At 59.6% G+C, this 26,942-nt stretch overlaps 13 protein-coding genes across 13 annotated transcripts; 7 read left to right on the top strand and 6 right to left on the bottom strand.

Annotated features, from left to right (window-relative positions):
* Window positions 1–108: 108 nt before the first annotated feature.
* FA10DRAFT_172357 (hypothetical protein) lies at window positions 109–1,000 on the bottom strand. Its single transcript, XM_025518230.1, has 4 exons — window positions 723–1,000; window positions 513–661; window positions 244–457; window positions 109–177 (listed from the first exon to the last, which is right to left on the bottom strand). Exons 1-4 carry the CDS (start codon window positions 820–822, stop codon window positions 161–163), a joined length of 480 nt encoding a protein of 159 aa, XP_025375946.1. The 5' UTR covers window positions 823–1,000; the 3' UTR covers window positions 109–160.
* Window positions 1,001–2,034: 1,034 nt separating this feature from the next.
* FA10DRAFT_303678 (hypothetical protein) lies at window positions 2,035–2,705 on the top strand (the record flags this gene model as incomplete). The annotated part of the gene is made up of 3 exons (XM_025525268.1): window positions 2,035–2,295; window positions 2,363–2,629; window positions 2,695–2,705. The coding sequence occupies exons 1-3, from the start codon at window positions 2,127–2,129 to the stop codon at window positions 2,703–2,705; spliced, it is 447 nt and encodes a 148-aa protein (XP_025375947.1). The 5' UTR covers window positions 2,035–2,126.
* Window positions 2,706–2,902: 197 nt separating this feature from the next.
* FA10DRAFT_233103 (putative Tartarate transporter) lies at window positions 2,903–4,493 on the bottom strand (the record flags this gene model as incomplete). Its single annotated transcript, XM_025518936.1, has 3 exons — window positions 2,903–3,208; window positions 3,271–4,274; window positions 4,337–4,493. 3 exons carry the CDS (start codon window positions 4,491–4,493, stop codon window positions 2,903–2,905), a joined length of 1,467 nt encoding a protein of 488 aa, XP_025375948.1.
* Window positions 4,494–5,008: 515 nt separating this feature from the next.
* Window positions 5,009–6,410, top strand: FA10DRAFT_255118 (hypothetical protein; the record flags this gene model as incomplete). Its single annotated transcript, XM_025519753.1, has 1 exon — window positions 5,009–6,410. The coding sequence occupies exon 1, from the start codon at window positions 5,172–5,174 to the stop codon at window positions 6,408–6,410; it is 1,239 nt and encodes a 412-aa protein (XP_025375949.1). The 5' UTR covers window positions 5,009–5,171.
* Window positions 6,411–6,448: 38 nt separating this feature from the next.
* On the bottom strand, window positions 6,449–9,719 carry FA10DRAFT_303681 (hypothetical protein). The gene has a single exon (XM_025525269.1). The coding sequence runs from the start codon at window positions 9,360–9,362 to the stop codon at window positions 6,522–6,524; it is 2,841 nt and encodes a 946-aa protein (XP_025375950.1). The 5' UTR covers window positions 9,363–9,719; the 3' UTR covers window positions 6,449–6,521.
* Window positions 9,720–9,956: 237 nt separating this feature from the next.
* On the top strand, window positions 9,957–11,224 carry FA10DRAFT_268902 (NADPH:quinone reductase). The gene has a single exon (XM_025522523.1). The coding sequence runs from the start codon at window positions 10,046–10,048 to the stop codon at window positions 11,048–11,050; it is 1,005 nt and encodes a 334-aa protein (XP_025375951.1). The 5' UTR covers window positions 9,957–10,045; the 3' UTR covers window positions 11,051–11,224.
* A 535-nt stretch (window positions 11,225–11,759) lies between these two features.
* On the top strand, window positions 11,760–14,546 carry FA10DRAFT_288278 (hypothetical protein; the record flags this gene model as incomplete). Its single annotated transcript, XM_025524195.1, has 3 exons — window positions 11,760–12,236; window positions 12,305–12,746; window positions 12,814–14,546. 3 exons carry the CDS (start codon window positions 11,760–11,762, stop codon window positions 14,544–14,546), a joined length of 2,652 nt encoding a protein of 883 aa, XP_025375952.1.
* A 70-nt stretch (window positions 14,547–14,616) lies between these two features.
* Window positions 14,617–15,915, bottom strand: FA10DRAFT_172381 (NAD(P)-binding protein). The gene has a single exon (XM_025518232.1). It carries the CDS (start codon window positions 15,751–15,753, stop codon window positions 14,686–14,688), a length of 1,068 nt encoding a protein of 355 aa, XP_025375953.1. The 5' UTR covers window positions 15,754–15,915; the 3' UTR covers window positions 14,617–14,685.
* A 162-nt stretch (window positions 15,916–16,077) lies between these two features.
* On the bottom strand, window positions 16,078–16,962 carry FA10DRAFT_262055 (S-adenosyl-L-methionine-dependent methyltransferase; the record flags this gene model as incomplete). Its single annotated transcript, XM_025520095.1, has 1 exon — window positions 16,078–16,962. One exon carries the CDS (start codon window positions 16,960–16,962, stop codon window positions 16,078–16,080), a length of 885 nt encoding a protein of 294 aa, XP_025375954.1.
* A 106-nt stretch (window positions 16,963–17,068) lies between these two features.
* On the bottom strand, window positions 17,069–20,029 carry FA10DRAFT_172371 (hypothetical protein). Its single transcript, XM_025518231.1, has one exon. It carries the CDS (start codon window positions 19,744–19,746, stop codon window positions 17,326–17,328), a length of 2,421 nt encoding a protein of 806 aa, XP_025375955.1. The 5' UTR covers window positions 19,747–20,029; the 3' UTR covers window positions 17,069–17,325.
* A 121-nt stretch (window positions 20,030–20,150) lies between these two features.
* On the top strand, window positions 20,151–21,134 carry FA10DRAFT_268906 (hypothetical protein). The gene is made up of 3 exons (XM_025522524.1): window positions 20,151–20,589; window positions 20,649–20,901; window positions 20,960–21,134. Exons 1-3 carry the CDS (start codon window positions 20,341–20,343, stop codon window positions 21,112–21,114), a joined length of 657 nt encoding a protein of 218 aa, XP_025375956.1. The 5' UTR covers window positions 20,151–20,340; the 3' UTR covers window positions 21,115–21,134.
* Window positions 21,135–21,734: 600 nt separating this feature from the next.
* FA10DRAFT_303688 (FAD-binding domain-containing protein) lies at window positions 21,735–23,785 on the top strand. The gene is made up of 2 exons (XM_025525270.1): window positions 21,735–22,292; window positions 22,346–23,785. Exons 1-2 carry the CDS (start codon window positions 21,817–21,819, stop codon window positions 23,697–23,699), a joined length of 1,830 nt encoding a protein of 609 aa, XP_025375957.1. The 5' UTR covers window positions 21,735–21,816; the 3' UTR covers window positions 23,700–23,785.
* Window positions 23,786–25,265: 1,480 nt separating this feature from the next.
* Window positions 25,266–26,204, top strand: FA10DRAFT_216686 (alpha/beta-hydrolase; the record flags this gene model as incomplete). Its single annotated transcript, XM_025518505.1, has 1 exon — window positions 25,266–26,204. A coding segment is annotated over one exon (939 nt), but the record flags the coding sequence as incomplete, so codon positions are not given.
* Between the last annotated feature and the right edge of the window lie 738 nt (window positions 26,205–26,942).

Below are 26,942 nucleotides of genomic sequence, written 5' to 3' on the forward strand. Positions count from 1 at the left end.
GGTGCCCGTCCTGCCACCGCCCCGTGTATCAGTAACGATGAAAGGCCTGTTTTATATTCAAAATATACGTTGTTGTCATGGCGTCCAGAAAGCCGAGCCATCAGTGTGGGTAACGCATAGTGATTTCTCCGGCTTCAAAGATACAAGGAGCTGTTATCTATTAAGCCACGGTGTAGTCTGTAAAGGAGCATGTGTCAACAAGGGGAGTAGAAGCAGCACTTGTCATCGAAAGCAGTTACGCACCAGCATCGTCAAAGCAGTCACCGCAGCCATCGCCGTTGGAGATGCAGATGTGGTGGCCGTCGCTGAAGTTCTGCAGACCGTTGACCTTGTTCTTGGAGGCGTCGGCGCAGCCAAGCAGACCGCCGGCCTCCTCGTAGAAGCGGTCGCGGTCGAGGGTGAAGCCGCCCTGGGGGTCCTCGAAGGCGTTGTCGCCAGCGGCGTAGACGCAGCAGTCCTATTACAGATTTGAGCAAGCAATACCCATCAGGCAATGTTAACCTCGTACTCACACCGTGGCAGGCGACATTGTAGGCGTCGTGGTTGTAGAGGTTGGCCAGCGGGTTGGTGAAGTGGCAGACGTTGGTGTTGCCAGCCCAAGCAGCGTCCCAGATGGCCTTGTCCGACGTGAGCGCCTGGCAGTCGGAGAGGGTAGCGTCGTCTGGTGGCACGTGCGTACGTCAGTATGTCGTAGCAGCGAGCAGATCATGTCTCAGACTCACTCGTAGTGCCGCAGTGCACATCGCGGCGACGGAGGGGGCCGGCCGAGGCAAAGGCGGCAAGGCCAAGGGCGACAGAGATGGCGGCGAAAGAAGTCTTCATGGTGTCGTTCTTGTTTCTTGATTTGCTTGTCAAGGAAATGATCTTGTTCTGGATGATGGAAGGGAAGAGCTCGGAGCAGCGAGAAGTCCTCGCTTTTAAGTCTTTCACCGTCAGGTTGGCTCTCTCAAGCAACGGCGGTCCCTTGAAGCTGTTGCGCCTGTGCTATGCCTTCATGCTGGGTCTGCACACTTGGCCGCAACCCTCAAGCGTCCTGTTACACCGCCGTTTGAGGCTCGGCGCTGCCTTTCAAATGCCACTCGGTGCCTGAATCTGCCCTAAGCTCCTCGGCGATGGCTGTGAAATTGGCGATGGCTGGATTACCGACCACGTTCCTCTCATGCGCATTTCTTGGCTCTTCCTCCTGCAGCAATCAAAGCAACTCGTTCCCCAGCTGCTAAGATAGCGATACCCACGATGACTGCGGTGACTTGGGGGAAGGAAGGCAGTCGAAGTTGGCTGAAGCTTCTGCTCTGCGAAATGACTTCACTGCTTTGCGTTTGGCGTCTCGTGTTCCATGCGCATATTTCTTGAAAAATAACCAAAACAAAACACGCACACAGCTAATGTCCCTGCTTTCCCACACCCTCGGCTTTATATCAGGAACAGATAGGTTGGCGTCGGTTATTCCTCCCTGTCATTTGGCGTAGGTTTACATGCATATTAATCATCCGAGTCTTGGCACGCCCTTTTGCTCCACTGCTGCAAATCTTCTTCTCGGTTTGGCTATGCTAGTCGGAACGTGCGCCGCGGTTCCGAATTCCACTGTACGTCGACGGCGGACAACGGCGCATGAAACCACAGAAATAACATCCTCACTCTGCTGTCAGTGCGCGCCAAGACTACACCCTGTACGGTTTACTGTGCAAGCGAGCTACACCGCAGCTTAGACATCGTGCAGCAAACAGCGTGCGCACTAACCGCAGAGGTCCTCCACCTCGTTCCTGGTGAGCGCCATCAGGCACAAATTGACCGATACCAAGAACCACTCTATGCTATCATGTACGGAAAGTGTAGAGCGACGCCGAGCTTATGCGAGAATATGCTTGGCCTTGCTCGAAGAGACTGACCCTCCCTGGCCGTGCTCGGAGTCTGCACCGTGGGATGTTCACTCTCTTTCGACGAAAGGAGAAGAGACTAAACGAAAGGTATATAAGACATGGTCTTTTGCTCGTCTCTGCCACTCCCCATCAGCAAGCATCACAAGCAGCAACACGAACATCAACAACAACAACAACAACAACAACAACAACAACAACAACAACAACAACAACAACAACCCTCTACCCAGCAACAACTCATTCAAGATGCAGTACTTCTCCACTCTCATGGCCCTCGCCCTCGGCGCCTCCACCCTCCTCACTGCCCACGCCTCGGTCGGTGTTCACTGCGGCACCACGGGCGATGCCGTGCTCTCGGACTGCAAGGACATGCTCAACGACAAGGCCTTCTGGGACGGCGAGTTCAACACAGGAGGTGAGTGCGAGATGGCTGCTTCTCTTTGTCAATTTGCCCCTTCTCACAACCCTATCTCTCCCGACAGCCACATGCACCTACACGAACCCCTTCAGCACGGTGCCGCTTCCCACGACGGCCTACAACGTCGCGTGCAAGGGCGAGTGCTGCGTCTACGTCGCTGCCACGGGCGCCGACACGGTGCTCAAGGAGACGACGCGCCAGGAGGCCCTCGGCCTGCTCGGCTGCGGCGACGAGGGCGCCAACAAGATCAACGGCATGCAGAAGTTCGACGACGGCCATGGCGTCTGCATCGGCGACCGCGGTGCCTGCGGTGACTGCTTCGACGACATTGGTGAGTGCCACCCACGTGCTAGGGCGGGGAGACGTGACAGTAACACTGACCTTTTCTCCTCACAGACTTTGCCTAAACGTCCTGTCGCTGAAATTCGCATTACTAGACTCAGGAAATTCGATCAATTGACTCCATTTCCCTCCGCTGTGCTTGCTAAGACATTGCATGACAGACTGATAATTACAAGGGAGACGGTCATCGATCGAGCAGGGAGGCACATATGCTGACAGAATGCAATCTGAGGACTGCAGGGACAGAACCGATGCACTATTTTTACAATTCCTGCAACTGCTGCTGCTGTTGCGACGCTTGCTTCCTCTCTTCTGCTGCCTCGTCTGCGGCCTGCCGACCTGCATGCGTGCGCTGCGGGACAAGCCGGTAGAGGGCCTTCCAGACGAGGGCCACGACGGCAGCCGCGAGCACGCAGCCGGCACAGATGAGAAAGGGCCGCTTGTAGCGCGGCTTGTCGCGCGCCGTAAAGATGTTGGAACCGACAAAGGAGGCCAGCTGGATGGCCATGACGTATGCGGCCAGGCCCACGGGCCGCTGGCGCTCTTCGATGTTTTCCGAGAGCCAGGCCTGTGTGAGGTGATTTGTGTGTGAGATTCAATGAAGAGAGGGAAGGAAGGATCATCACTCACGGCGTTGATGCCCTGCACGCAGCCCATGCCGCCCTGGACGATGACGAGGCCGGCATAGAGGACGCCGGCATGGACGCCGTCGGGTGGCAGTGCGAGCCAGAGCAGGCCGACGGCGGGGACGCAGAAGCCGACAAAGACGAGCAGCGCCCGCTCGCCCACGCGGTCGCTCGTGAAGCTCAGGCTGAGCGAGACGACGAGGGCGAGGACGGAGCCGACGCTGTTGAGGCCGTTTGCGCTGTAGCCGCGGAAGCCTAGGCTCTTGATGATCGACGGCGCATACGTATTGACGGGCGTAAACATGATCGAGGAGAGAAAGGCCATGAGGCAGTGGCCCCACACCTTCCAGCCGACGAGGACGTCAAAGTCGACGCCGCGCACCCGGCGGCTGCGCTGCGACGCCTTGGTTGGGTCGTCGCGCGTCACGCGCTCGTGGATCGCTTCTGCCTGAGCTTCGGTCAGGATGGGCAGCCTGCGGCCAAAGAGGGGGTGCCGCGTGGCGCCGGCGAGGCCCGAGGGCAGGTGCAAGGCCGCAGCGACGGCGACGGCGCAGGTGAGCACGCCCTCGATGAGCCACAGCCACTGCCACCCGTGGAGGCCGCCGCGGCCGTTGAGGCTGAGCAGACCCAGCGCGAGCACGCCGGCAAGGGCGCCCGCGATGGAGTTGGCGGCCCAGAGGAGCGTGTAGCGGAACGCCATGTCGCGCCGGGTGAAGAACTGGCCGAGGTAGAAAGCCGCGCCGGGGATGAAGCCGGCCTCGCACATGGCCAGCAGGAAGCGCAGGGCGAGAAAGGAGGGGCGGGAGCGAATAAACATCTGGCACCACGTCACGGTGCCCCAGCAGAACATGAGGATCGGGAGCAGACGGTGGGCGCCGATGCGCTTGATCGCCACGTTGGACGGGATCTCAAAGAGGACCATGCCGAGCGTGAAGAGCGTCTGGCCAAGATTGATGTCGGCCTGCGACAGGCCTGCGACGGTGCTGAAGTTGTCGGTGAGCGCGTTGCCTGCAGACGAGGGCGTGGTGTCAGAGGTGGAAGCAGAGTGGGGACCTCGATGCTGCACTCACCCAGGCTCGTGCGGTCGAACTGCAGAAAGACAAACATGACAATGAGGCACGAGACGACGAGGAGGTCCACACGCAGGCGGCCCTTCAGCGCCAGCTTCGTGTCGTCTGTGTGCCCGTGCCCGTGGCCGTCCTCGTGCTCATGTACGTTCACGCCCATCGCCATCCGCTTCTCATCGTCAGTCCCTTTGATGGAGGGCGCGTCGCTGCTCAGTGAGGACGAGTCTTTGTTCAGGCGGTTGACCATCGTCGCGAGTCGTGTGTAAAGGTGTAGCGGCCAGGATGGGGGAGGGGGAGAGAGCGCCTGCTGGTCACCGGTCTGCGAGCATGCTCGATCGGGGCCTTTAAATATGCCGCATGGGCCTGCCTGCCTGCCTGCCTCAGCGTCTGGCTTCGATTCTACTGCTGGCCGTGCGTTGGGGAGGGAGCACCCTTCTTCCTGCTTAGGCGAGGGGGGCGGGAATGGGCCTCGTCTGCCCCGTCAGTCAGCATCGCAGACCATGGTCTCGAGAAGGATGGTGTGATAGAGAGATAAGATAGTGCAATGCCGACGGGGCCTTTTTTTCCCTGCCTGACAGGCGAGCGAGGCTCGGTGCTCCGAGCTTTTGCTTCGGAGCTGAGATTTGAAGACGCAATCAATAGGAGTGGCGCACGGAGTTCGGTTCGGTGCACCGAGGTTGACGCGATAAGATTGCTGAAGCTTCTTCTTCCTGATTGGCAAGGGCGGCTTGCGTGCTAAAGTGTCTGCTGATCTTGCGGACAAGGATGCATATAAGAAAGCGGAAACAGACATGCGAAGGGCATAGGGGTCACACAAGTCTAGCAAGCACAAGAAAATATGCCCTCCAAGGTTGACAAGGTCGACCAGAACTCGATCCGACGGCGGGGCGCGGGCCTCATCGCCATCGATCCCGACAGGGTGGTGCCGGGCTGCGTGCTCGTCGCGCCACTGACGACGAGCCAGGTGCACCTGGTCGACGAGCTGGGCGAGACGCGCTGCACCTATAACATGCCCTGGCGCAACGGCCGGCATGCGCGCCTGCTCGACAATGGTCGCCTGGCCATCAACAGCATCGACCCGGCGACGACACGCCCCTTCTGGTTCTTCAACAAGTACGGCGGCGGCATCATGTCCGAGGTGGACCCGCAGACGGGCCGCATCGTCCGACAGCACCACGATGCGCTCCAGCACCACGACGCGCACCACTACGGCGACGGCTCGGGCCGCATCCTCTACACGAGCCTCGAGGAGTTGAGCGAGGAGGCCTCGGCGGGCGTCCAGGGCGGCCTACCGGGCAGCGAGGCCGCGCACGGCCGCGTGTGGGCCGATGTGATCCGTGAAGTCGACAGCGAGGGCCGCGTGACGTGGGAGTGGCGCGCCGCCGAGCACTTGGACCGCGCCACATTCCCACTCCAGGCACCCTACCCGCGCGAGCACTGGCCGCTGATCAACTCGGTGCTGCCCCTGGCCGACGGCAACATCCTCGTCTCGCTGCGTTCCGTCTCGGCGGTGCTCATCATTTCGCGCGCCGACAAGCGCATCATCTGGCACCTCGACGCCACCGTCGTCGCACAGCAGCACTGCGCGTCCGAGGTCGGGCCCGAGGGCAACATTCTCATCTTTGACAACGGCGCCTTTCGGTTCCGCGAGTCGTTCCAATTCAGCCGCGCCATCGAGGTCAGCCGGACCACCAAGGAGGTCGTCTGGTCGTGGACGGACCCTAGCAAGGAGCGCTTCTACAGTCCATTCATGGGCTGCGCACAGCGCCTCGATCCCGCAACACGGGCAGCTGATACGGATGCCGACACTGTCCCCCCTGGTCCACGGGGCAACACGCTGCTGACCGAGAGCGCATTCGGCCGCCTCATCGAGGTAGACGCCGAGGGCAGCGTGTGCTGGGAGTGGGTGAGCCCCTTTTTCGCGCGCTACGAAGAAGCACATGTCCGCGACGTCTTTCCCGGCGAGTCCAACGCCCTCTTCCGGGCGTACAAGTACCCCTACGCGAAGCTGGGCTGGCTGGGCCCGCGTGGCGAGCACCGCGTGTGCGATGTGGCCGAGGCAGATGCAGATGCATGACAAGATAGCATTTATTCACGTCGCTGTACTGTACACGTCCTACTTCTCTAATAAATACATGTCTGTTCAAATTTGACACGAAGTTCCAGGCGCTCTTCATCCATCAATCAATCAAAAGCCACCGAAAGCTGTAGGGACAAAGGCCGCAGTGCCCAGCGCAGCAGGAGCAGCAATACCCAAAGAGGACGACGAGGTGGCAAAGGCCTCGATTGTCTCCCACAGGTCCTGGTTGAGGCCCGAGATGCCGCTGCCGAGCAGGGCCGGGTCGGCCGACGACGACGACGACGACGACGCCTGGCTGTCGGCGACCGGAACAGGACCGGGGCGCGGCGCGTGGCCCAGGAGGCTGGACCAGTCGAGGTCCATCCAGCCGCGCGCATCGTCGTCGTCGTTGTCGCCACCAGCGCCGTTGTTGCCGTTGCTGGGTGCGGGCGCCATGGCCCTGCTCGCGTGCCAGGGCGACATTGCTGGCTGGCCAACCTGCTGCTGCTGAGGGTGCTGCCACAATGTCGAAGCGTCCTGGCCTCGACTAGGCCCGCTGTTGTTGCCGTCGCCGTCGTTGCCGTAGCCATGGTGTTGCCGCGCCGTCTCGCCGGGCCGTGTGGTCCGTGCGCCGTGCGACGACTGCAACTGCGACCGCGATCGCATCTGCAGCATCTCGACGAGCCGGACGGCCTGGCGCGCTGCTGCGCTCCTCTTGGCTGCTGCGCCCAGCACCTCGACGGCGACGCGGAGCAGCGCGACGCTCTCGGCCTCGTCCTCCTCCTTCTTCACTCCCGCGAGCCCCGCATTGCCGGCTGCAGCAGCAGCAGCTGCTGCTGCAGCGAAGTGCACGTGGACACAGAGGACGACGGCGGCCGTAAAGACGTGCACAAGGACGACCCACCAGCGCAGGCCGGGAAAGCCAATCTGGCGCGCGCGTGCCACGAGGCGCATCAGGGCCTTTGCCGACGTCACGAGCGCGCGCTTGGCGGCGCGCTGCCGGCCGCCGTCGTCGTCGTTGTTGTAGGCGTGGCCGAGCATGGGCCGGTAGATGCGCATGATGCGGTTGTGCAGGGTGATGCCCATGAACAGGCGCTGCCACCGCAGCTGCTGCTGCCTGCCGTCGTCGTCGCCGTCGTCGTCGTCGTGCTCGCCGTTGCCGTTGCCGTTGCCGTGCCGCGTGACCGCCTCGTCTCGCCCTTCCTCATCGGCCGCCTCGGGCCGCAGATAGGCGGGCAGCGCACGGTACTGCGCCTGCAGCTCGTCCTCGAGCGCAAGCACGGCGCCGTAGTCGAGCCGGTCGTCGTTGAACAGATCGACGGTCTTTTTGGCAATGAGCGCAAACGGGATCTTGGCAATGTGGTACGACATGCTCGTCGCATGGCTGTCCAGAGGCAGTGGGCGAGCATGCGCAGAGAGTACAAGCAACTGCTCATCGTCGAGGTTGGCCGGCAGGTGCGTCTTGACCTGGCCATCGACGATCGAGTAGGAAAAGTTGCACGACGACGCCGTGTATGCGTCCTGGCACACCATGCTCCACCACACGCGCCGTCCCATCTCGGCGCGGAGGCGTGCGCCTGCACTCGCGCTTGCGTGCGCGTTGCTCGTGCCTGCACCTCCACCGGGCCCCGGCGCATCGAGCTTGGACAGGCCCAGGGCGGCAGCCATGCGGATGGCCAGCGCGAGGTTCGCGTGGTGCGTGTCGTTTTCGCCCATGTTGACGAGGTAGAGGCCCTGCATGACGAGCGTCTGGATCGCCGTGAGCGAGTGTCGGCGCAGGTACTCGGCCTCGACCAAGCACTCGTAGCTCAGCCGGTACATGTCGTGGTCTTCGAAGGGAGGTGGGTGGTGCTGCTCGTCGTCATCGGTGTGCACGTGACCGGGCTTGAGATCGAAGAAGTGGCCCGTCACGCAGAGGAGGGCGTACAGCAGCGCGAGCATCAGCAGGTCGTCGCGCCCCAGGTCATGCCGCGCCCACAGGCCCTCGTACCAGGCCAGGAAGCTGGGCACGTGGATGACGTGGTGGATCCACTCGAGCCGGGCAAAGTAGAGGCGCACGACGGCGTCGCAGGTGGGCCGCGCCGGCAGCCTGCTTCGAAACACGTGTGCGCGCGCGCCAAAGGCGTCGTCAAGGCCCGCGGCACCCCTCGCTGCTCCCTCGCTGCCACTGCCAAAGACGGGCGACGAGGCCATCGACGAGGAGCCCGCCCCTGCGCCGCCACCCGGGTGCGCATCGGGAGACGAGACGAGGATCTGGTGGTCGAAGCGGTCGTGTCGGGCAATGTACACCTGGTCCGGCTCGTCGCGGCGCCGCTCGTGTCCGTGTCCGTGTCTGTGCCCTTGTCTGTGCCCATCTGCGTGCATGCGGCCCTGGCGGTGCTCGGCAGTGGCCAGGAGATCGTCGACGGCCTCTGAGTCGCCCTCGACGCTGCTTGGCCGGGCTGGTTGCGGCACTGTGCTCGTCGCTGCCGTCGTCATCGTCGTCGTCGTCGGCGCCCTCGTCGGCCGAGTGCCTGCGTCAGCTCCACGGCGGCTTCCCTGCTCGCTGCTCACGCGCCAGCCCGCCTCGCTGAGGAGCGTCTCGATGCGCGCCAGCCGGCTGCTGAGTGACGTGTCTCTCGAGTCTGTTCCTGTACCGACATCTTCTAGTCCCTGCCGGTAGCCCTGCTCCTGTCCCTGCTCATGCCCGCGCCCGTGCCCGTTCCCGTACCCATATCCATATCCCTGCACGTAGACGCCGCGGACCGGCCCGCTGCGCGGCTTGCCCTTCGTCCAGGTGCAGCTCTCGCCCCGCCGGCGGCAATGGGAGCAGCCAGGCCCGCCGTCGCAGCCGTCGCACTTGACCTTTCGCAGCCGGCACGCATCGCACGTGTAGACGGCCCGCGGTCGATGGCCCCTGCTCTTGTCCGGCCGCTTCCTGGCCTGCTGCTCCTGCGGCGGCGGCTGCTGTGCCTGCTGCTGTGCCTCCATCGTCTCTCTCTCTCTCGACTCATCCACAGTGCCCACCAGTGGTCAGGCCATGTCTCGCAGCTGTCATCAGTTGTGGAAGATGGCAACGAGCGCGAGAGCAGCCGTGGACGCACATCCGCACTGCTGATGCTGATAGGCGCTCCGGCGACGGACTGTCAGACCGGGACTCGGCACCGAGGCGCGCGCGCGCGCGCGCGCTAAAAGACGACCCGATGTGCCACGTGGCCGATATGGCCGATGTCCCCGAGCAAAGCCCAGTATCATCTCTCTCTCACACGGCCGAAGCCTGAGCAAAGCCCATCTCTTTCAAGGCTCTGAAGAACGACCGCAAGCAAGCACCGCAGTGTCGATAGTCTGTGTCGGAGCTAGGGGCTTCAAAGCCGTCGCCACTTGACCGAACGACGGGTGGCAACCAACCACGCATGCGCCTCTCTGGCTAGTTTGTCGTGTTTAATCTAATCAATTTGTACTGTATTTTACGGCCGTAGCTCGCGTGCATGGTGAGCGGGGCGTCAATTACGGCCGTGCTGAAAGCCACAGGCGCTGCTTAAAGTGAGCGAAGCACAACAGGTGTCAGCTGATTCGTGAGGGATACTTAAGAGACGTTAACGTCCGCCTCTAGACATCGAGTTTACTATTGAGAAGCTCCACCACAAAAAAAGACAAAACGCGCCATAGACACAATGACGATGAAGGCGGTCCGGCTGCACGAGTTTGGTGGTCCCGAGGTGCTGCGCTACGAAGACGCCCCGCGGCCCCAGCTCAAGCCCGGCGAGGTCCTCGTGCGCGTCCACGCCGTCGGCATCAACCCACCTGACTGGTACCTGCGCGACGGCTTCAAGAGCCTTCCCGCCGACTGGAGGCCGCCCGTGCCGCTGCCCGCGATCCCCGGGACCGACGTGTCGGGCGTCGTCGACTCGGTCGGTGCCGACGCGCAGGGCTTCTCGGCCGGCGACGAGGTGTTTGCCATGGTCCGCTTTCCCAGCTTTGGCGAGAGCGCCGCGTATGCCCAGTACGTGGCCGTGCCGGCGTCGGACCTGGCACTGAAGCCGGCCGGCCTCGACCACGTGCATGCGGCAGCGGCGCCCATGGCGGCTCTTACAGCGTGGCAATTCCTCATCGAGCGCGGACACGAGGAGCCAAACCCGCTCCAGCAGACGCTGCACAATCCAGTGCCCATTGGCGCGGGCACGACGGTGCTCGTCAATGGCGCAGCGGGTGGCGTGGGCCACATGGCGCTGCAGCTGGCCAAGTGGAAGGGCGCGCGCGTCATTGCCGTCGCATCGGGCGCCCACGAGACATTCCTGCGCGGCCTCGGCGCCGACGAGTTCATCGACTACACCAAGACACGCCCCGAGGAGGCCGTGCGCGACGTCGACCTCGTCCTCGACGCCGTCGGTGGGCCCAAGAGCGGGCGCTTCCTTCGCACGCTCAAGCGCGGCGGCGCCCTCTTCCCCGTCTTCATCAGCCCCATCGACGCGGAGGAGCTCGAAAGGCACGGCGTGACGGCGTCCATCACCCAGGTCCGCTCTAGCGGCAAGCAGCTCGCCGAGCTCGGGCGCTTGCTCGAAGCGGGGACCATTCGCGTAGCCGTCGACAGCACCTTTTCCCTGGCTGATGCGAACAAGGCCCACGAGCGTGCGGGCCGCGGGCACATCCAGGGCAAGATTGTCCTTACCGTCGATTGAGGGCGTGTATAAAGAGGTTGCAGAGCTTCTTGTGAAGACACCGATAGTGTAGAATAGCTGCCCAGGGCAAGTAAAGTATGTGCAAATGTATTCGAGAATCACACTACAGGGTGGGATGGCGGCGTCCAGGCTGGCAAGCGGAACCACCCATCTGACATAAACCTAGTTTTGATCGGCGATATGCTCACGGTTAGCCCCGTTAAGTAATTTTTCGAAGGACCCTTGGTCTGCGAATCGCATTTCAGTCGCTTGGCGCATCTTTTGACATGATGACTGCCAAATGGACAAGGGGAGACATCAGCCGCGACGAATTATAGAGTTGCGGGAAGGTGAATAACCGATCGGGCAGTCAGTCACAGGGTCTACGGGCGAACGCTCGTTCCGTCGAGAAGTTTGGTCAAAATCTCCGAGAGGGTTCTCCAGATTGCCTTAAATTTGCAAATGTGGCATGATAAAGTTGCATGGGCGCAAGATGACACGTTTATTAGAATGGGGGCCATCTCGAAGGAACATCAGATCTTTTGAAGCAGGAGAGACAGCATAGGCCGAGTTGGTTCGTTCTGTCGTCGCATTGTGTGCGCAATCTGATGGAACTTCGGCTTTGCTCAGTTGCTTTCGCTTCTCATTCATGCATGACCTTATATGTGAATCTGTGATATCCAATGTGAACGACGGAGACTCTCATCTTTTCCCCTCATGTCTGCATGCAATGGACAGCACCACCTCGCTCTTCGATGAACTCGACACCGATGGTGACGGCCTGATAAGCCTCACCAGTCTCCGCGAGCACCTTTGCATCTCGTTCAGTGCCCTCTACCCCGACGTTGACATTGCCGTCTCCAAGCTTGACCTTGTCCTAGCCACGCTTCTGCCAGCAAACGCCAAGCATGAGACAGAACGTCACCTCGACCTCGTGCAATTCCGCATGCTTGTTGCTCAGCAGTGGGGCATCGATGAGACACGAGTCGAAAACGAAGCCAATTTCAAGGCTGCTCTGGATCTGAACCCGGCCGCTATTTCCTCCTCTGATCTTGCCCCACCTACATGGGCGGCGCGCACGTCTGCCGTTTGGCACCTGTCTCGCTATCGCTACCTTTTTATTCTCGTCGTTGTCCTTACCACCTGCGGCACGTCCGTGGCTACTTTCATCGACTATTACTGGAACGCGCAGGCAAGGCGCGCCTTTGTGAGTCCGAGTGCCTTTGTGTCCAGCACTGGCTTACAGAGATGCTCACCGTGTCCTGTACATCAAAGGGGCCCGGACTGATTGTTAGCAAGACAGCAGCTGGTGCCCTCTACCCAACGCTGCTGTTCATGATCATCTCCATGTCGCGATGGCTGCCCACCTTTGCCAAACACTTTGGCTTCCTCACCACCTTCATCAACTGGGACCACAGTCAACGCTTCCACATCATCATGGCCTGCCTTACCCTTCTCTTCGCTACAATACACGCTGCAGGTCACCTTGCTGGCTCTTTTCGTCAGGCGACGCTCGCTGACCCGAAAGACCTGCTGCCCTATTTGCACGGCCCAGACACCAGACGAAGCTATGCGAGCTTCATGCGGATGTTGCCCATGATTACCGGCTTTTTCGCCATCGCCATCCTCTATATCATGGCGCTCTGCGGCATGCCGGCTGTGCGTCGAAAGCACTTTGAGCTATTTCAGCTCTCCCATCTGCTCATGTTCCCCTTTTGTGAGTTCTTCAAGCGCTTCCTGTGCGCTAGATTAGTCCTGCTCGCTGATCAACATGTCCCCAAAAGTCGCACTAATGATCGCCCACGGCACCGATCACCTGCTCCAGTTCCCCATTCTGGGCATCATCATCGGGCCTGCCGTAGTCATCGTGACTGTCGAGCGCATCCACCGGCATCTCTATCGTGGCTTCCTCCGCTCTCACGAGGCTGTCTTGACCGTCATTGACTCGAGTACGGTTCGTCTGCAGTTCAGCAGTCTCGACTTGCCGCGCCTTCTGCCCTTTCGAGCGGGCCAGTATGTCCTGCTGCAGGTGCCCGAGATCAGCCGGTGGCAGTGGCACCCATTCACCATCTCGAGCTGCCACCGTCGGGGAACGTCCGTGACTGGCGATGTCGACGACGATGGTGAGGGAAATGCCAATGGCAACGATGGCGACGAAGTGACTTTGCACATCCGAACAATAGCAGGCAGCTGGACCCGGCAGCTGCGCGAACTGGCCACTAACCAGCCACACAAGGACGGCGGTGAGACCCCTGGCGGAGAAGCCAGCTCCGTCAGCATACGCATAGGCCTTGACGGACCATTTGCGGCGCCCTCGGACGTCTTCTACCGCTACGACCGCACCATCATTGTGGGTGCCGGCATCGGGGCGACACCGTGCAGCGCCATCGTCCAAGATCTGAGTCAGCGATGGAAGGCCGAGATGGATCCCTGGACCGAGAAGTATGCAAGCAAGAGTCGCAATAGAACGAGGGCTGCGAAGACTCAATTGGGCGGTACACCATCGTGGTCACCCGCGCCGCCGCCGTGCGCAGCAACTCTGCCATCCACGTGGGGCTCTGCAAAGCTTGATTCCACTTTGCCAGGTCAAGGACAGTCCCTCACCGAAAGCTTAGGCCAAGGCACAGGATACATCACCTCTCACCCAACGCAGCACCGACAAGAATCGCGCCAAATGACAAAACCCGCATCAGTGCAGTCCTCCATCGACAGTATTGAGCAACGCCAAACTAAAAGTGCCGACGACTTGAATAATACAGGCGAAGACATCAAAGAAAGGAAAGCCTCAATCTCCAGTCGAAGTGCCCCTTCGCTGTGTAAAGGAGCATTGGCCGAGCGGCCATCGCACCCTGAAGCATCTACAATAGCAGACCCCCACAGCACATATGCAGCTGTCAGCCTCGATAAAGGTTCAAGATTGTCGCGATTTGGCGCAAGGCGCAAGTCCAGCCCGCAAACTTCCCTCCTCGCCAAAGACAAGGAGAACACTCCGTCCCAGAAGCGCGTCGACTTTGTCTGGACCGTCCGGTCTGCCTCGGATCTCGACTGGCTCCTACCGACGCTTACCCAGGCCGCTTCAGGCCTGCCAAGCTGGATCCAGGTCAACATTCTGCCATTTATTACCTCGTCATCCTCCTCGCTGACCTCCTCACTGGGGTCAAGGTCTACGACGGGCGAGCTGGTCCAAAGCGCAATCGATCGCATCGTCCTACCGATACCGGTCGTGCGCGGCAAGCGCCCAGACATGTCGGCTATCCTCGAAGCCTACCACACCGATCTTGTCGCGCAAGTTTCTGCCCATGACCTGGCAGGCTCTCCCTGTGCACGCCGCGGCAGCAGTGGAGGAGACATGGCGCAAAGGCGCAGACGCACGACGCGCGAGTCCAGCGTCGGCGTCCTCTTCTGCGGACCTGCCGCGCTGGGCCTGCAGATCCGCGACAAGTGCACCGCGCTGACGTCGAGAGCCGTTCAGGACGGCAGTGGCATTCGCTACGTGTTCCATTCCGAGGTCTTTTAGCCAGCCATCATTCCTGTACAGTACTTCGACTACACATAGCCTTATTCCTTCTTCAAAGTACGAACAAGAAGCACTTCAAGTAATGCATCGCTTCTGGCCGGGCACAGCGGGATGTGCGCTAGAGGCATTCCGCGGGTCCTCAGGACCACTGTGCGTGCATGTACTCCTTGAAGGACACAGGCTTGACGTGAGGGCACATGCGATTGACGTTGCCGTCCAAAACGCCGTTGCCCACTTCGTCTTTTGCGTGCTCCCGCTTAAGCTCGAGCCAGAGAAGCTTCATAAAATCATCGGGCATGCGGAGTTGGCCAATCTGCTTGTCCAGATCGGCGGGCGAGATCGTCTCGACGGCCAGCTTCTTGCCCAGCAGCGCCTCAGTCGTGCGAATCATCTCGTCGAGCCGAACAGTGTCGCCGACGATGTTCATATCTCCCTCCCACGTCTCGAGCTCCAGCGCAGCGGCGACGAACCTGCCCACGTCGCGGAGCGTCGTCGTGGTGAAGCGCGGGTAGCCGCCCGAGGGACTGAGCGGCACCTCTGCACACAGGCCACGGGGTTTGAGCAGGTAGCAGCCACTGCCATCGGCCATGTCACCGTCGCGGTCGACGCCCTGCTCGCCTGCATCCTCGCCAGCAGCGTAGCCGCCGCCCTGCCTCAGCTGCTCCACCAACTCCTCGTCAGTGAGCTGCTGCTGCTGCCGGGCGGGTGGGTGGGCACCGATGCCAAAGTAATTCATAAAACCGCCGCAGTTGAAGCGTGCACACTGCATGCCCGTCTCGCGCTGTGCTTTCTCGCACGCCTCCCAGACGCCCTCGGCGCCCATGCGCATCACGGTGACGTGGCGGTAGGCTTCGACACCCAGGCCCCAGTAGCTGGGTACATAGCGCTGCACACCAGCCTCGCGCGCGCCCTCCACGAGGTTGAGCTGCAAGCGGTTCTGCGAGCCGTCCTTGGCGAGCGCGACGGAGAGGAGCGTGTGCACCTTGTGGGTGCGCAGTGCATCGCTGATCGACGCCACCGACATGTAGTCGACGGCAACGACGGGCACAAGACCGTCGGCATCGATGGCGCGCAGCCACGGCGGCCGCTTGTCGCTGCGCGAGAGAATGACGGGCGTCCAGTGGCGATCCGCGGACTCCAAGATGGCCACCGTCAGCGCCCGGCCGAGTCCCGTCGAAGTGCCGCCTGCTATGGCTACCACGGGCATGGTTGCACAAGGTGAATTGCAGGCTCAGAGCGCATGTGGGTCCCACTGTGCGTGACTCCGCTCCCTCTAAGCGAAGCTGAGCAGTCAGTCCTGTCAAAAGTACTTTTTAGCGCGTCGGTCTTTAGGCCGACGGCGAACCAGGAAGGCTTCGGGACGCGGCGACGCCGACAAACCGGAGTACAGGGCGCGTCATTGCGACGGCCTTTTCGAAGCAAGCTGTCGGGTATCGCAGGCCGATACATTCTCACAGAAAAAAAGACGGGGAAGTGGTGTTTTCATTACAGAGTGGTGGTGAGGCACATCTCGCCAAAGAAAGGGCTCTTTCTACTTTTTCTTTTTGAACAGCAGCATCGTCGTCGGTCCGCCCCAGGTGATGTAGTCATGCTGGGAGCCCAGAAGCCGCCTGATCTTTGCCACGGCTGCCTCGACGCAGTCTTCAGCGCCTGAGCCGGCGTTGGCCTCCCTCCACCGTGTCACGGCGCTCGTCGTCGAGAGGGCGGCAGCCACCTCTTCGAGCGACGACGTCCTCTGCCCGCCAAAGAAGTCTCCGTCTTCGTCCTTGTCCCACTCCTTTCTCTGGAAGGAAGACTTGTCAAACGCCTGCACAGGTTTTGCAATCGTCCAGGGCAGCTCCAGATCTCTGTAGCCGTTCATGACGAGCTTGTTGCCCGGCTGCTGGTAGTCGAGCAGCACCCTGCTGTCCAGATCCTGCAGCACGGCCTCGATCTGGGGCGCGTTCGGCGTGCTCGGGTGGCACTTCATCGCGTACACGAACCAGATGGCCACGGTGCCGCCCGGCTTGAGCACCCTTGCGACCGCGGGCCAGAAGGCGTCCATGTCGAGCCAGTGCGCAGCCATGGCCGACGTCAGGACATCGACCGACTCATCGTCGACGACATCGGCGCACTGCTCGCCCGTCTTGCATTCAAACTGGATCGGCAGCGTGCTCAGCCGCCGGGCCTCCTCGATCATGGCGGCGCTGCCATCGATGGCGACGGCCTTGTGAAAGCGCGGCGCAAACTCTCGCGTCGAGTTGCCAGGACCGCAGCCGACATCGAGCAGTGTCCCCAGCTTCGTCGTCGCACCTGCGCCGTGGTACTCGAGGATGTAGTCGTAGAGACGGCGCGGGTACGCCATCCTCGACTTGGCATAGGCAGCAGCCTGAGCAGCCGAGTATGCGAGAAAAGTCGGGTCTCTCACGGGCGGCATCTCGTAGCTAGTGTTGGTGTTGAGAAAGTGGCGAGGAGTTGAATGACTCCCAGGGGGCATTGCGGCGCGCGCGCATGGGCGTTATATACAGTATGCACGCACGAACAAATTAGGCTGAAGAAGCCGGTCCCCTCGCGCGCGCAGGCCTCCACACGCGCTGCCACTTTCGAGTCTAATCGGACGGAACGGCTCCCGGTCCATTGCTCAGCCGGACCGAGGTGCTACACTACTGTACAGTACAGAGAAAGCGTGAGAGCTGAAACAGCGATCCCAGGGTGAAAGAAGAGGCGGTGACTGAGAGAAGAAGCAAGCGGTGACTATGAGAGAGAGCAAGCGGTGCCTGTGAGAAAGAGCAAGCGGTGCCTATGAGGCTAGGCCCGGAAACATCGACAGGTTCTCGCCCTCGAGCTCGGCGAGGACATCGCCCCAGTCCGTCCGTCCAAAGACGTCGTTCATCATCGTTTGCAGCGTGTCCGTGTTCCAGAGCGTGGCGTGGATGCCATCGGACGAGGGAAGCGTGCCGAACTGGCTCCACTCGTTGGGCTCGAGGCTGTCGAAGATGGACTGAGGCGGCGCAGTCGTCGCTGGCGTGTCGCTGCTCCCGCCGGAGGTGTAGTCCGTCGATGCTGAAAGAGGAGCAGCAGCAGCAGCAGCAGCAGCAGTGGGCGCGGGTATGTGATGCACATCACGTCCATCGCTGCTGCTCGTGGTGCCCGCAGATCGGCCGCCAGTGGCTGCAGTCGCCGAGGACGAGGGTGTGACGCCGCCAGCCACGCGCGAGGCCATCAGGGCGCGCTCCCAGATGGCAATGATGTCGAGCATGCCTGCGACAAGCTTGGCCGAGGCAGCTGCAGTGCCGCCCTCCTCGATCGGGGTGCGTGTCAGCGCCTCGGCGAAGCGCACGGCACCGCCAAAGGCCAGTCGCCACGAGTCGGCTCTTCGGGGCATGCTCTTGAAGAACTTGAGACTGGTGCTAAACATGTCCATGGCCAGCGTAGCCGCCTGAAGGAGGTAGCCAGAGGCAAGAGCAGAGGGGTACAGACTGTGATCCTTGTCCTGAGCCCTGGCCCCCTGCTCGGTAGCTAATGTGGCCATGCGCGTCATCGTGGCCATGACTGTCTCGCAGGCGTCCATGCGAGGATCGCCATGCTTGAAGGAAAAAAGTCGGACAGCGTCGTGGACATCTATGCCAAAGATGAGATTACGGATGTAGTTGGGTGTGATGTCAGCCTCGCATGCTCGCACAAAGACTTTTGCGCTGACGGTGAGGTGTGCCGTAGACGACTCGACGATCAGCCAGTCGAGCATTCTTTGTCTACACCGGCGCTCGTCGTCGTCGGCAACGGACTCCTGACCGCGTCCATCGCTGCCCAGGTGTTGCTCCAGCCGGGCGCGGAACAAGCTCATGTCGTACTGCCAGGCCTCTAGGCACACGTCCAGCTGCCGAGTCCGAGCAACGGGGTCGCCACCCATCTCGATGGAATCGGTGCTGACCCAGCTCTTGGCAGCATACGCCATGCAGAGCGCCCGGAGTAGAACGCACATCTTGCCCAGATTCCTTCTTCTCTCTCCTGCGCCTCCTTCTCTACCCCTCCTTGTTTGACGACGAGAGAGCTCCTCCAGATGTTCGATGATCTTGGTCTCCTTGAGTAGCCAATCGGACTTGTGAAACACAAAGTAGTCGTCGCTTCCGTACGAGTACACGTCGTCCCATACGCAGGCACTGCAGAAGAAGACGTAGCTCTCGAGATCGGCCTCGATGTCGGCAAAGGTGCCGTCGCGGAACTTGTAGTTGAGATTGGCGGTCCTTTGGCTCGCCAGTGACATGCGCTTGGCGATTCCTGCCATGGGGCCGGGGTCGCCAAAGACGACTGGGAAGGCAGCCAGGAGCTGGAGCGCCTGTGCGGCCTCCACAGAGCTCGGCGAGGAAAGCATCAACGGACCCAGTCGGTTTTCAACGACGGACTGCGCCGCCATCGTAATGCTTCTTCGAAGAGGGCCGTCGACTTGGGCCATGTGCTGTGCTGCCACTGCGTACTGCACCACTTCGAGCAGCTCGAGCGCGACGAGATCCACCTTGGACTGCTGAGGCTGCCCCTGCCTGCGTGTGAGCCGCACAGACCAGGGCGAGGGCATGAATGGAAGCCATAGGACAACCTCCTTCTCTGTCCAGTCGGACATGGCCTGACTCATTTCGTCATCGACGAGGTCTTCCATTGCGACAGAGTCGCGTAAGGCTGTCCCAAATTTGGGCTGTCGGCTGACGAGTTCGACCAGGATAGTGATCGGACGCCTTCTGTTAAAGAATTCTTCCACCTGATCTACGTCCTTTGGATGCACGTCCGCCAGCTTCCGTAACTGATCATTGGCTACATCTTCATTAGGCTGACTTTCGTCTTTGTTCCCCGCACCGTTTAACTCCCCTTGCTCGGCCGGTGGTCCTCGTACTTTCGCTCGTGAGCGCCGCCTTCGTTGTGGTGCAGCCTGTCCCTCCGGAGCCTGCCCATCTCTTTCTACTTCGAGCCGTGCCCCGCGCTCAAAGTCGTTGAGTAGACAGGGCACATCGAGAGCACGACATCGCGAACACGCCAGATGCTCCTGCAGCGCTTCGTCCGACGGCGCGATGAGGAGGGATGCCTCTGGGAACTCGCACCGCTGCTTTCGCGCCCGGCACGACTGGCATGTCCGCCTCGCGTACGACTTTCGGCGCTTCTTGGCTGTCGGCGAGACCGCTGTCTCTGAGCCACCGGCAGAGCATGCTGGGCCGGCTGAAAGGACCCGCATGTTGGCGCCCTTCCCGCAGACGTTTAACCCTGATTCCGCACCTTCTCCCTTTCCAACGTCCGTGAGGCCCTGTTCGAGAGGGGCTCGACAGACACGCCCGAGTGCAGCAGGAGCAGGGCCATCCGGCGCGCCGATCAATCGGTGTCCGAAATAATGTCAACTCCGGTCGCTAATCTCTCTGGGCGGCAAAGTGGTGGCTGGGGGTGGGGGGCGCAGGAGGATGTTTGACAAGCCCTCGCGTTTAGTGCATCCCCTCCTTTAAAGCTGGGCGCTAGTAGCGTAGGCTACTACTACAGTAGTAGCGTGTCTTCCCATGTCGTGGAGCAGTAATTTTCTATTTGTAACACGTGAAGAGTAGCAGATGACTCGCAAGGTGACAGCAGCAGGCTGTGCTATGGTGCACACTAAAGAATTCGACTGCCGGGAGCCATTGGGTGGTGTGCACACCCGGGCTAGATCCCTCAACTAGATTCTCCGAATTTGCCGATCGCTGAACGAGGCGTATGTCTGCACTAAAGCCCAAAGCCACTGTCCGGTGTCGACCTTGTCACCCACCTCCATCGACCTCCTTGTCTGTCCGCCGGCTGAACTGAGATGGGTGGCCTCTCCTCAAAGCCTTGTCCTTGGGACGCACTGAGCGACTCTCCCGTCCTCGTTGACACTGGCACAGTGGATCTTCCTGGCGGGCTGGCCTCCTCCACGGCTCTCCTACGCACAAAGGTTAAAGGAAAGACAGTCACAGTGCTCGACGGCTTTGACAAGACTACAGTGCTCTATTCGGTAAAGAAGAAACATGGTAAAGGCACCGTCACCAATGCCAGTGGTCAATTGATCATGAATTTCGTGAGAGTCTGGATCCGGCCTGGTCAAACAGACTAGAAAGGTGGCTGACATGCACACAGAAAAAGCTGTACAACACCAAGGTCTTTGATCCTGCATCAGGCAAACTTATCGTCGACATGAAAGTCAACTACCCGTGGTGCCACTTTCTCACGCCTCGCTGGGAGTTTGTCCTACACAGGCCCGATGGACGGAGCATTACCGTCCAAGTTGTCGAGCAGAAGCCCGAGAACTGGACAGTGTTCAGCATCGATGAAAAGACCATCGCCATCTGCTCAACGAAATTCACGGGGCCCGATGGAAAGGAGATCAATTGTAAGCTGCATGCGACGCTGATTTCGCCTCGGCGCTGACGACGATCTTTACCACATAGACAAGCGCAACACCGGCATCCTCATTGCGCGCGGTGTGGACCTCGGTCTTGCTGCGCTCCTCGTCAGCCTGATGCAGCTACGAGTGGAGGACACATTGTCTGATACGATTGAGCTCGGTAGCAATGTCGGGTGTGGGTTCCTCGGAGCCGTCTGAAATAAAATCTCAAATGCTATTCCGAAGCTAGCATGCTGTGTAGTTCCGTCGGAATTTGACACTTGGAACTTCTTTTGAGACTAAAGAAATCGCTAAACCGTTTGACGTATTCTTCAGACTGCTTGGCACCCCGATACACCAGTCAATTCTCTCTTTGACGGCAAGTCTGCTCAGCACCGCCATAAGTATTCTTGAGTCATCGGTGATCTGAATCCAGATTGTTCTTGAGAGACACAAGTGCCTGTACACGGTAGATGGACAAGAGAGACTTTCTTTGCGTCATTCAAACGGCTTTGCAGTACGCAGTCGCTTTTGCGAGACGAGCGGTGGGCCTGTCAAGGCCCTCGCAAGCCAGTGTACTTGATAGAGAGGTGGCAGTGTAGCCATTGGCAGCTAGCTTTCCATCTCTGTCATGCACCGGAGAAACATCCTTTCATCGCACCGACGCTAGGCCTTTCCAGACTGACATCATGAGCGCACACAGCAAGCCTCAGCCCAAAGAGCAGATATTGTGGGGAATCGAAATAGTGTCGGAATGGGCGCACCGGCGAAAAGTCCGCGTTTCCGATGAAATAGCCTGTCGGAATGAAGGACGACGCGACGACATGCTATAGACTCCAGGCGGCGATGTCTCTGAAAAAGGGTAAATAAGACGGGTTGTGAGGTTGGTCTGCTTCGAGTGGCGGCCACCACAGCTTCACGATGAAACGATTCCTTCTCTTCGCTATCATCGCAGCCACCAGCGCTGGCGCGGCACCCGCAGCAAAGTGCCGCTGTCAGCAAGGCCAGGATTGCTGGCCTACCAGCAGCGATATCGAGGCTTTTGGCAAGACACTCTCCCGTCCGGAAGCCCTCTTAGCAAATATACGGCCCCCTGCCAGCGTGTGCCACGGTAGCGAATACGACGAAACCAGTTGCACCGCTGCAAACGCTTCTTGGGCCAACCCGTTCTGGCTGTCCGAGCAGCCAGGTGCTATGCAGGAGCACCTCTACGAGGCTGTGGGTCCCTATGCAAACAACGACACCCTTGTGTGCGATATTGCTACTCCAAAGGAGCAGCCATGCGGGCAGGGCGAGGTCCCCACCTTTGGCGTGGAAGCTCATGAGGACAGCGATGTAGTCAAAGCACTGGACTTTGCCCACCGTCACAACATCCGACCCGTCATCAAGAACACAGGGTGAGCGCAGCACTCGTTGCAAGACTGCCAATTGACGCTGACTGTGGTCGCAGACACGACTTTATGGGACGTTCTGCAGGGTCCGATGGCTTTCTTGTCTGGACCCACCGCCTGAAGAATGCAACGGTGGAGACCGATTTTGTGCCCGCAGGCTGCACGAAAAAGGAGCCACACGCGCTCCGTCTCGGCGCCGGTGTGCAATGGAACGACGCCTACAATACTGTCGCCGCAGTCAACCGGACCGTCGTGGGTGGCATCAGCGGCAACGGCACCGTCGGTTCCGCTGGTGGCTGGCTTGCCGGAGCGGGTCATTCGATCCTCAGCCCGGCGCACGGCCTTGGTGTAGACAACGTGCTTCAATTCCGCGTCGTTCTGCCTCCAGCAGGCAATCGAGCGTATGCCAATCGCCGCATCGTCACCGCCTCTTCTTGCTCGCATCCCGATCTTTTTTGGGCTCTTCGTGGCGGCGGCGGAGGTACCTTTGGGGTTGTCACAGAAGTTGTATACCGCACCCACGAGGACCGGCCTGGACTCTCGGCGTTTGGGAGCGTCAACACAACCGATGCGGCCGTCTTCAAACGATTGACTCACGCATTCTTGCAGACCATTGGGACGACGTTCGTTGACGACAAGTGGGGCGGCTATGGCTTCATCACGCCTCTGCCTACAGTCAATGCGATCAGCTTCTATCTCTATAGAACCGACGTGCTACCTGACTCTGACGAAGAACGGACGCTCAACAGGACCATGACCGGCCTTCTAGACCGCCTGCAGCGCATCGCGGCCTCGCCACAGCCCATTGGAACAGTAACGAGGCTGCCCAACTTCCAAGCGCTTCTTGCAATCTTCAATGGTGGTGTCTCTGGTTCGGGCCCCTCGGTGCAAAGGCGTGATGACGTTCACAAGCGGAGCGATAACGGCAAGTCGGCGCCACGCACGTTTGAAACTAGCCGTCTACTTCCTCGGACATTCTTTGAGAACTCTTCGGCTGTGAATGAGTACCTGGACGCCGCCGAGGGCACCAATATCCTTACCCACAACGTTCTGGGTGGAGCTGTTTCCCAACACGGCGCCGATTCAGCTGCCGCTCATCCAGGGTGGCGCAAGAACGTCGTGCACGTTCTTTCGCTCGCGAACGAACCCGTCACATCAAAGGAGGCTAAGAAGACTCTGGACAAGGTCACTAATATCGTCTACGGAAAGGACCGAGCGGCCAAAGATGTTGCCTGCTATCTAAACGAGGCCCCATACGACGATGATTACTGGCCACGCTCGTTCTTTGGCAGCCACTGGGAGCGTCTCTCGCACCTCAAAAGAGCTGTTGACCCGCTTGACCAGCTCATCGTCTATCGAGGAGTCGGGAGCGAGCGATGGAGCGACGACCTGAAATGTCTACGGTCTGGTTGAGGTTTTCATCTTTGTCACTTGTTAAGCAATTCAACTGTGTAAGACGGGACAGTCCAAGCTCCAATGGAGGGGAGGGCATTGGAGGTCTTTTCTCTCTGTCATCATGTCGCTGAAATGTTCAGACGATGCCCAAGATCAGCGTCGACGTAGCAGACCTACGACAAAATCACACAAATCGCCTTCATGAGTCAATAAGTGACGGGAAATGTTCCATTCGCATGAAACGCTATCTTCTTCACTGGTCGAGGATGGACTGGGCATGCACGCGTTCGATGTTCCAGCCAAATCCCATGCTTGCCGCCTTCTCCCTCCAAGCTATTGTCAAGCCTTGGCAAACGCTTTCCAGGTGATGAATGCATCCTTCGATACTGTACTGCCCTGTGCCAGCTCTTGCGTCAAGACTTCTCCACAGACTATTCGGTCAAAAAGCTGTTGACTACTCGGTCAAAAAGCTGTTTCCAACGTAAGGATACGATGCACAAGAGGCTGGAGAGGGGCTAGTGTCTAAATATCGGTTACCCTGCAGCGGTCGTTGCGTCACTGCATCGTTGACTCAGTCTTTGTCTCATCGGAAATGGTGTCATTTGATGCTGACGTGGCTCGGGCATGTTTCTTCCAGTCTCGTCCTGTATGACAATGGCACTCCACTCGGCATTGCTCTCGGACCCTACGGACTCCGATTGGGAAAGATCCGGGCATCTGCACAGCGAGCCAGGGCATAGTGATCGTAATCGAGTGCAAAGCAAAGTGTGGAGGCCGGAAGAATCAGAGGAAGAACATCCAGATGCAACGAAAGTGCGGGGTAGATGCAAGTGGAGGGGGAGGTAAATTGCTCGGGTCCAATGTGACCAGCAGATGTCAATCCGACCAAATGCCGCTGTGACCTTTGCACATTACGGGTGTACAATTGCACGTCTGCTCCCATTGCTCCTGAGATCTCCGCAAGCAGGCCCCGCTGCAGGTGCTGTGATCAAAAAGCAATCCAATTTCCCCGGAAGTGCGCCCATGTATGACGGCGAAGAAGACGGCAGAAAAAAAGAAAAGAAAAATAGAGAACCCTGATGGACGGATCCGACGATTTGAGCGGCATGAAGGACAGACAGCACGATCGGTGGAGATGTGTTCTGTGACGGCAAGGGTAAGCAGCACCCACCGGCTTTTGCTTCGCAAGGGGTCTAACTCAGGGAGCTATTTAGGCAGCTTTCTCCGAGAAGTATTTGGCCTTCATCTCACAATCTCCTCTGTCCACCTTCGTCCACAGCCGTCGTGAACATCAACATGCGCCTTACAAATGCTCTCTTTGCAATCTTGGCCGTCGCCGTCGGCTTGGTCGGCGCCTCTTCGGTCGTCTCGCGTGCCGATGGGACGCCGCCTCACGAGACTGACGAGGTCAGCAACGCCAACTGCCAGCGCCAGACGTACACTATCGAGTCCAAGGCCAATCGAACCGTCTTTGACTTGGACAAGATCGGCTACAACAGCGGCTTGAACCAGTCGCAAATCACTGAGCTGTTTGTCAATTACACGACGGGCCTGGTGCGCAACGACACAGCGCCCTTCATGGACACCTACACAAAGGGAACCAAGCAGGTGACCCAGTCATTCAAGATCTCGGGAGTCTACTGCAAGCCAAAGCAGGGCAAGACGTCCGACACGCTCCAGGTCCTCGTCCACGGCATCGGCTTTGACGGCAACTATTGGAACTTTCAGAGCAGCGAGCTTGGCGTCAAGGAGGCCGACTACTCCTACGCCTATGCCGCTGCGGCCAAGGGCTATGCCACCTTCCGCTACGACCGCCTGGGCACCGGCAGCTCCGAGCGGCCCAAGGACGGCTACAATGTGGTTCAGGGCCCTACCGAGGTCGGCGTCCTCACCTCGGTGGCTGACATGGTCAAGAACACCAACAAGATCGGCGGCAAGAAGTGGGCCAAGACGGTGCTGGTCGGACATTCGTACGGATCGGTGCAGAGCAATGCCCTGTCGCAGTCCCGTCCCGACCTCATCGACGGTCTCGTGCTCACGGGCTTCTCTGCCTACACAATGGGCCTGCCATTCTACCTCGTCTCGACCGTCTACACCCAGGCCAAGACTGTGTTCCCCAGCCGTCTCGGCAACGCGCCCGACTCCTGGCTCGTCACGGGCACCCAGTATTCGGGCCAGCAGAACTTTGCGTACCCCTACTATGTCAGCGACGGGGCCAACAAGCTGCAGCGCCAGACCGAACAGCCCGTGACCCAGGGCAGTCTATTTACCATTGGTGCTCTTGCAGGACCAGCAAAGAGCTTCACTGGCCCCGTCCAGGTCGTCACTCCTGACAAGGACTTCATCTTTGCTCTCTCATCCGGCATCCAGAACGGCAAGAACCTGGCCGTCGAGGCGGCCAAGATGCTCTACCCTGCCTCCAAGAATGCCACCGGCTACGTGCCCGCCAACACCGGCCACGGCATCAACTTCCACCAGACGGCAAAGGGAATCTATCGCGAGATGCTTGCCTTCTTGCAGGCCAACGACCTCTGAATGGTGCAGCCTACTACTCCCTTGCCAAAGAACAATCCCTCTCCATACGTCTCTTAACTCTTCAGACCTCGTCTTGGGCTCGTTGTCCAGTCACTCGCATCAGAGAGCGTGCGCGCCACATGCGCTGCAATTGATCAATGAAACGATGCCTGTTTTAGTATTAGCTGGGGAATGTGAAAGTGATGCCTCTTAAGCGTGCGCTTGCTGGTCGAAGCGATTCGCTCTGCTCAAAGTTTCATTTGTGTGGAAATTCTTATACAAGCACCACAGTACACTAACTTACCCCGTTCTACAGGTCGATTCGACACTGACACAGCGTGCAGCAAAACGACGCTGCTGAGATGCATCTCGCTGTTTTGTGGCTTGCGCGTTCGACAGTCGCAGGCCAAGCTAGCTTGCACTAGTGTAGTAGCAGAAGTGCTGAAAACCTCCCTTCTTCATTAGTCTAATGGAAAAGGATCTGACACGTCCGAGAGCTAATTTTAGACAGGCTTCCTGCTAATTTTAGACCAGCTCAGCGCCTCACGCGGGACAGGTTTGTTGTCTCCGGGAGTTCTTCGATTCCGACGGTTTGGGCGGGCACGACGGGCAGCTCACGGGTGTGTGATTGTGAACGTGCCATTCAGGCGGATATGCAAGGTATCCGGACCGAAACAGTGCGTTGAACGCTTATCATTTTTTGTTGGTACCGTATGAGGCGGGTCAAAATGTCACTCTACTAGCGCA

Source organism: Acaromyces ingoldii (genome assembly GCF_003144295.1).
Source record: "Acaromyces ingoldii strain MCA 4198 unplaced genomic scaffold FA10scaffold_5, whole genome shotgun sequence".
In the NCBI taxonomy this organism is placed as follows: Eukaryota; Fungi; Basidiomycota; class Exobasidiomycetes; order Exobasidiales; family Cryptobasidiaceae; genus Acaromyces; species Acaromyces ingoldii.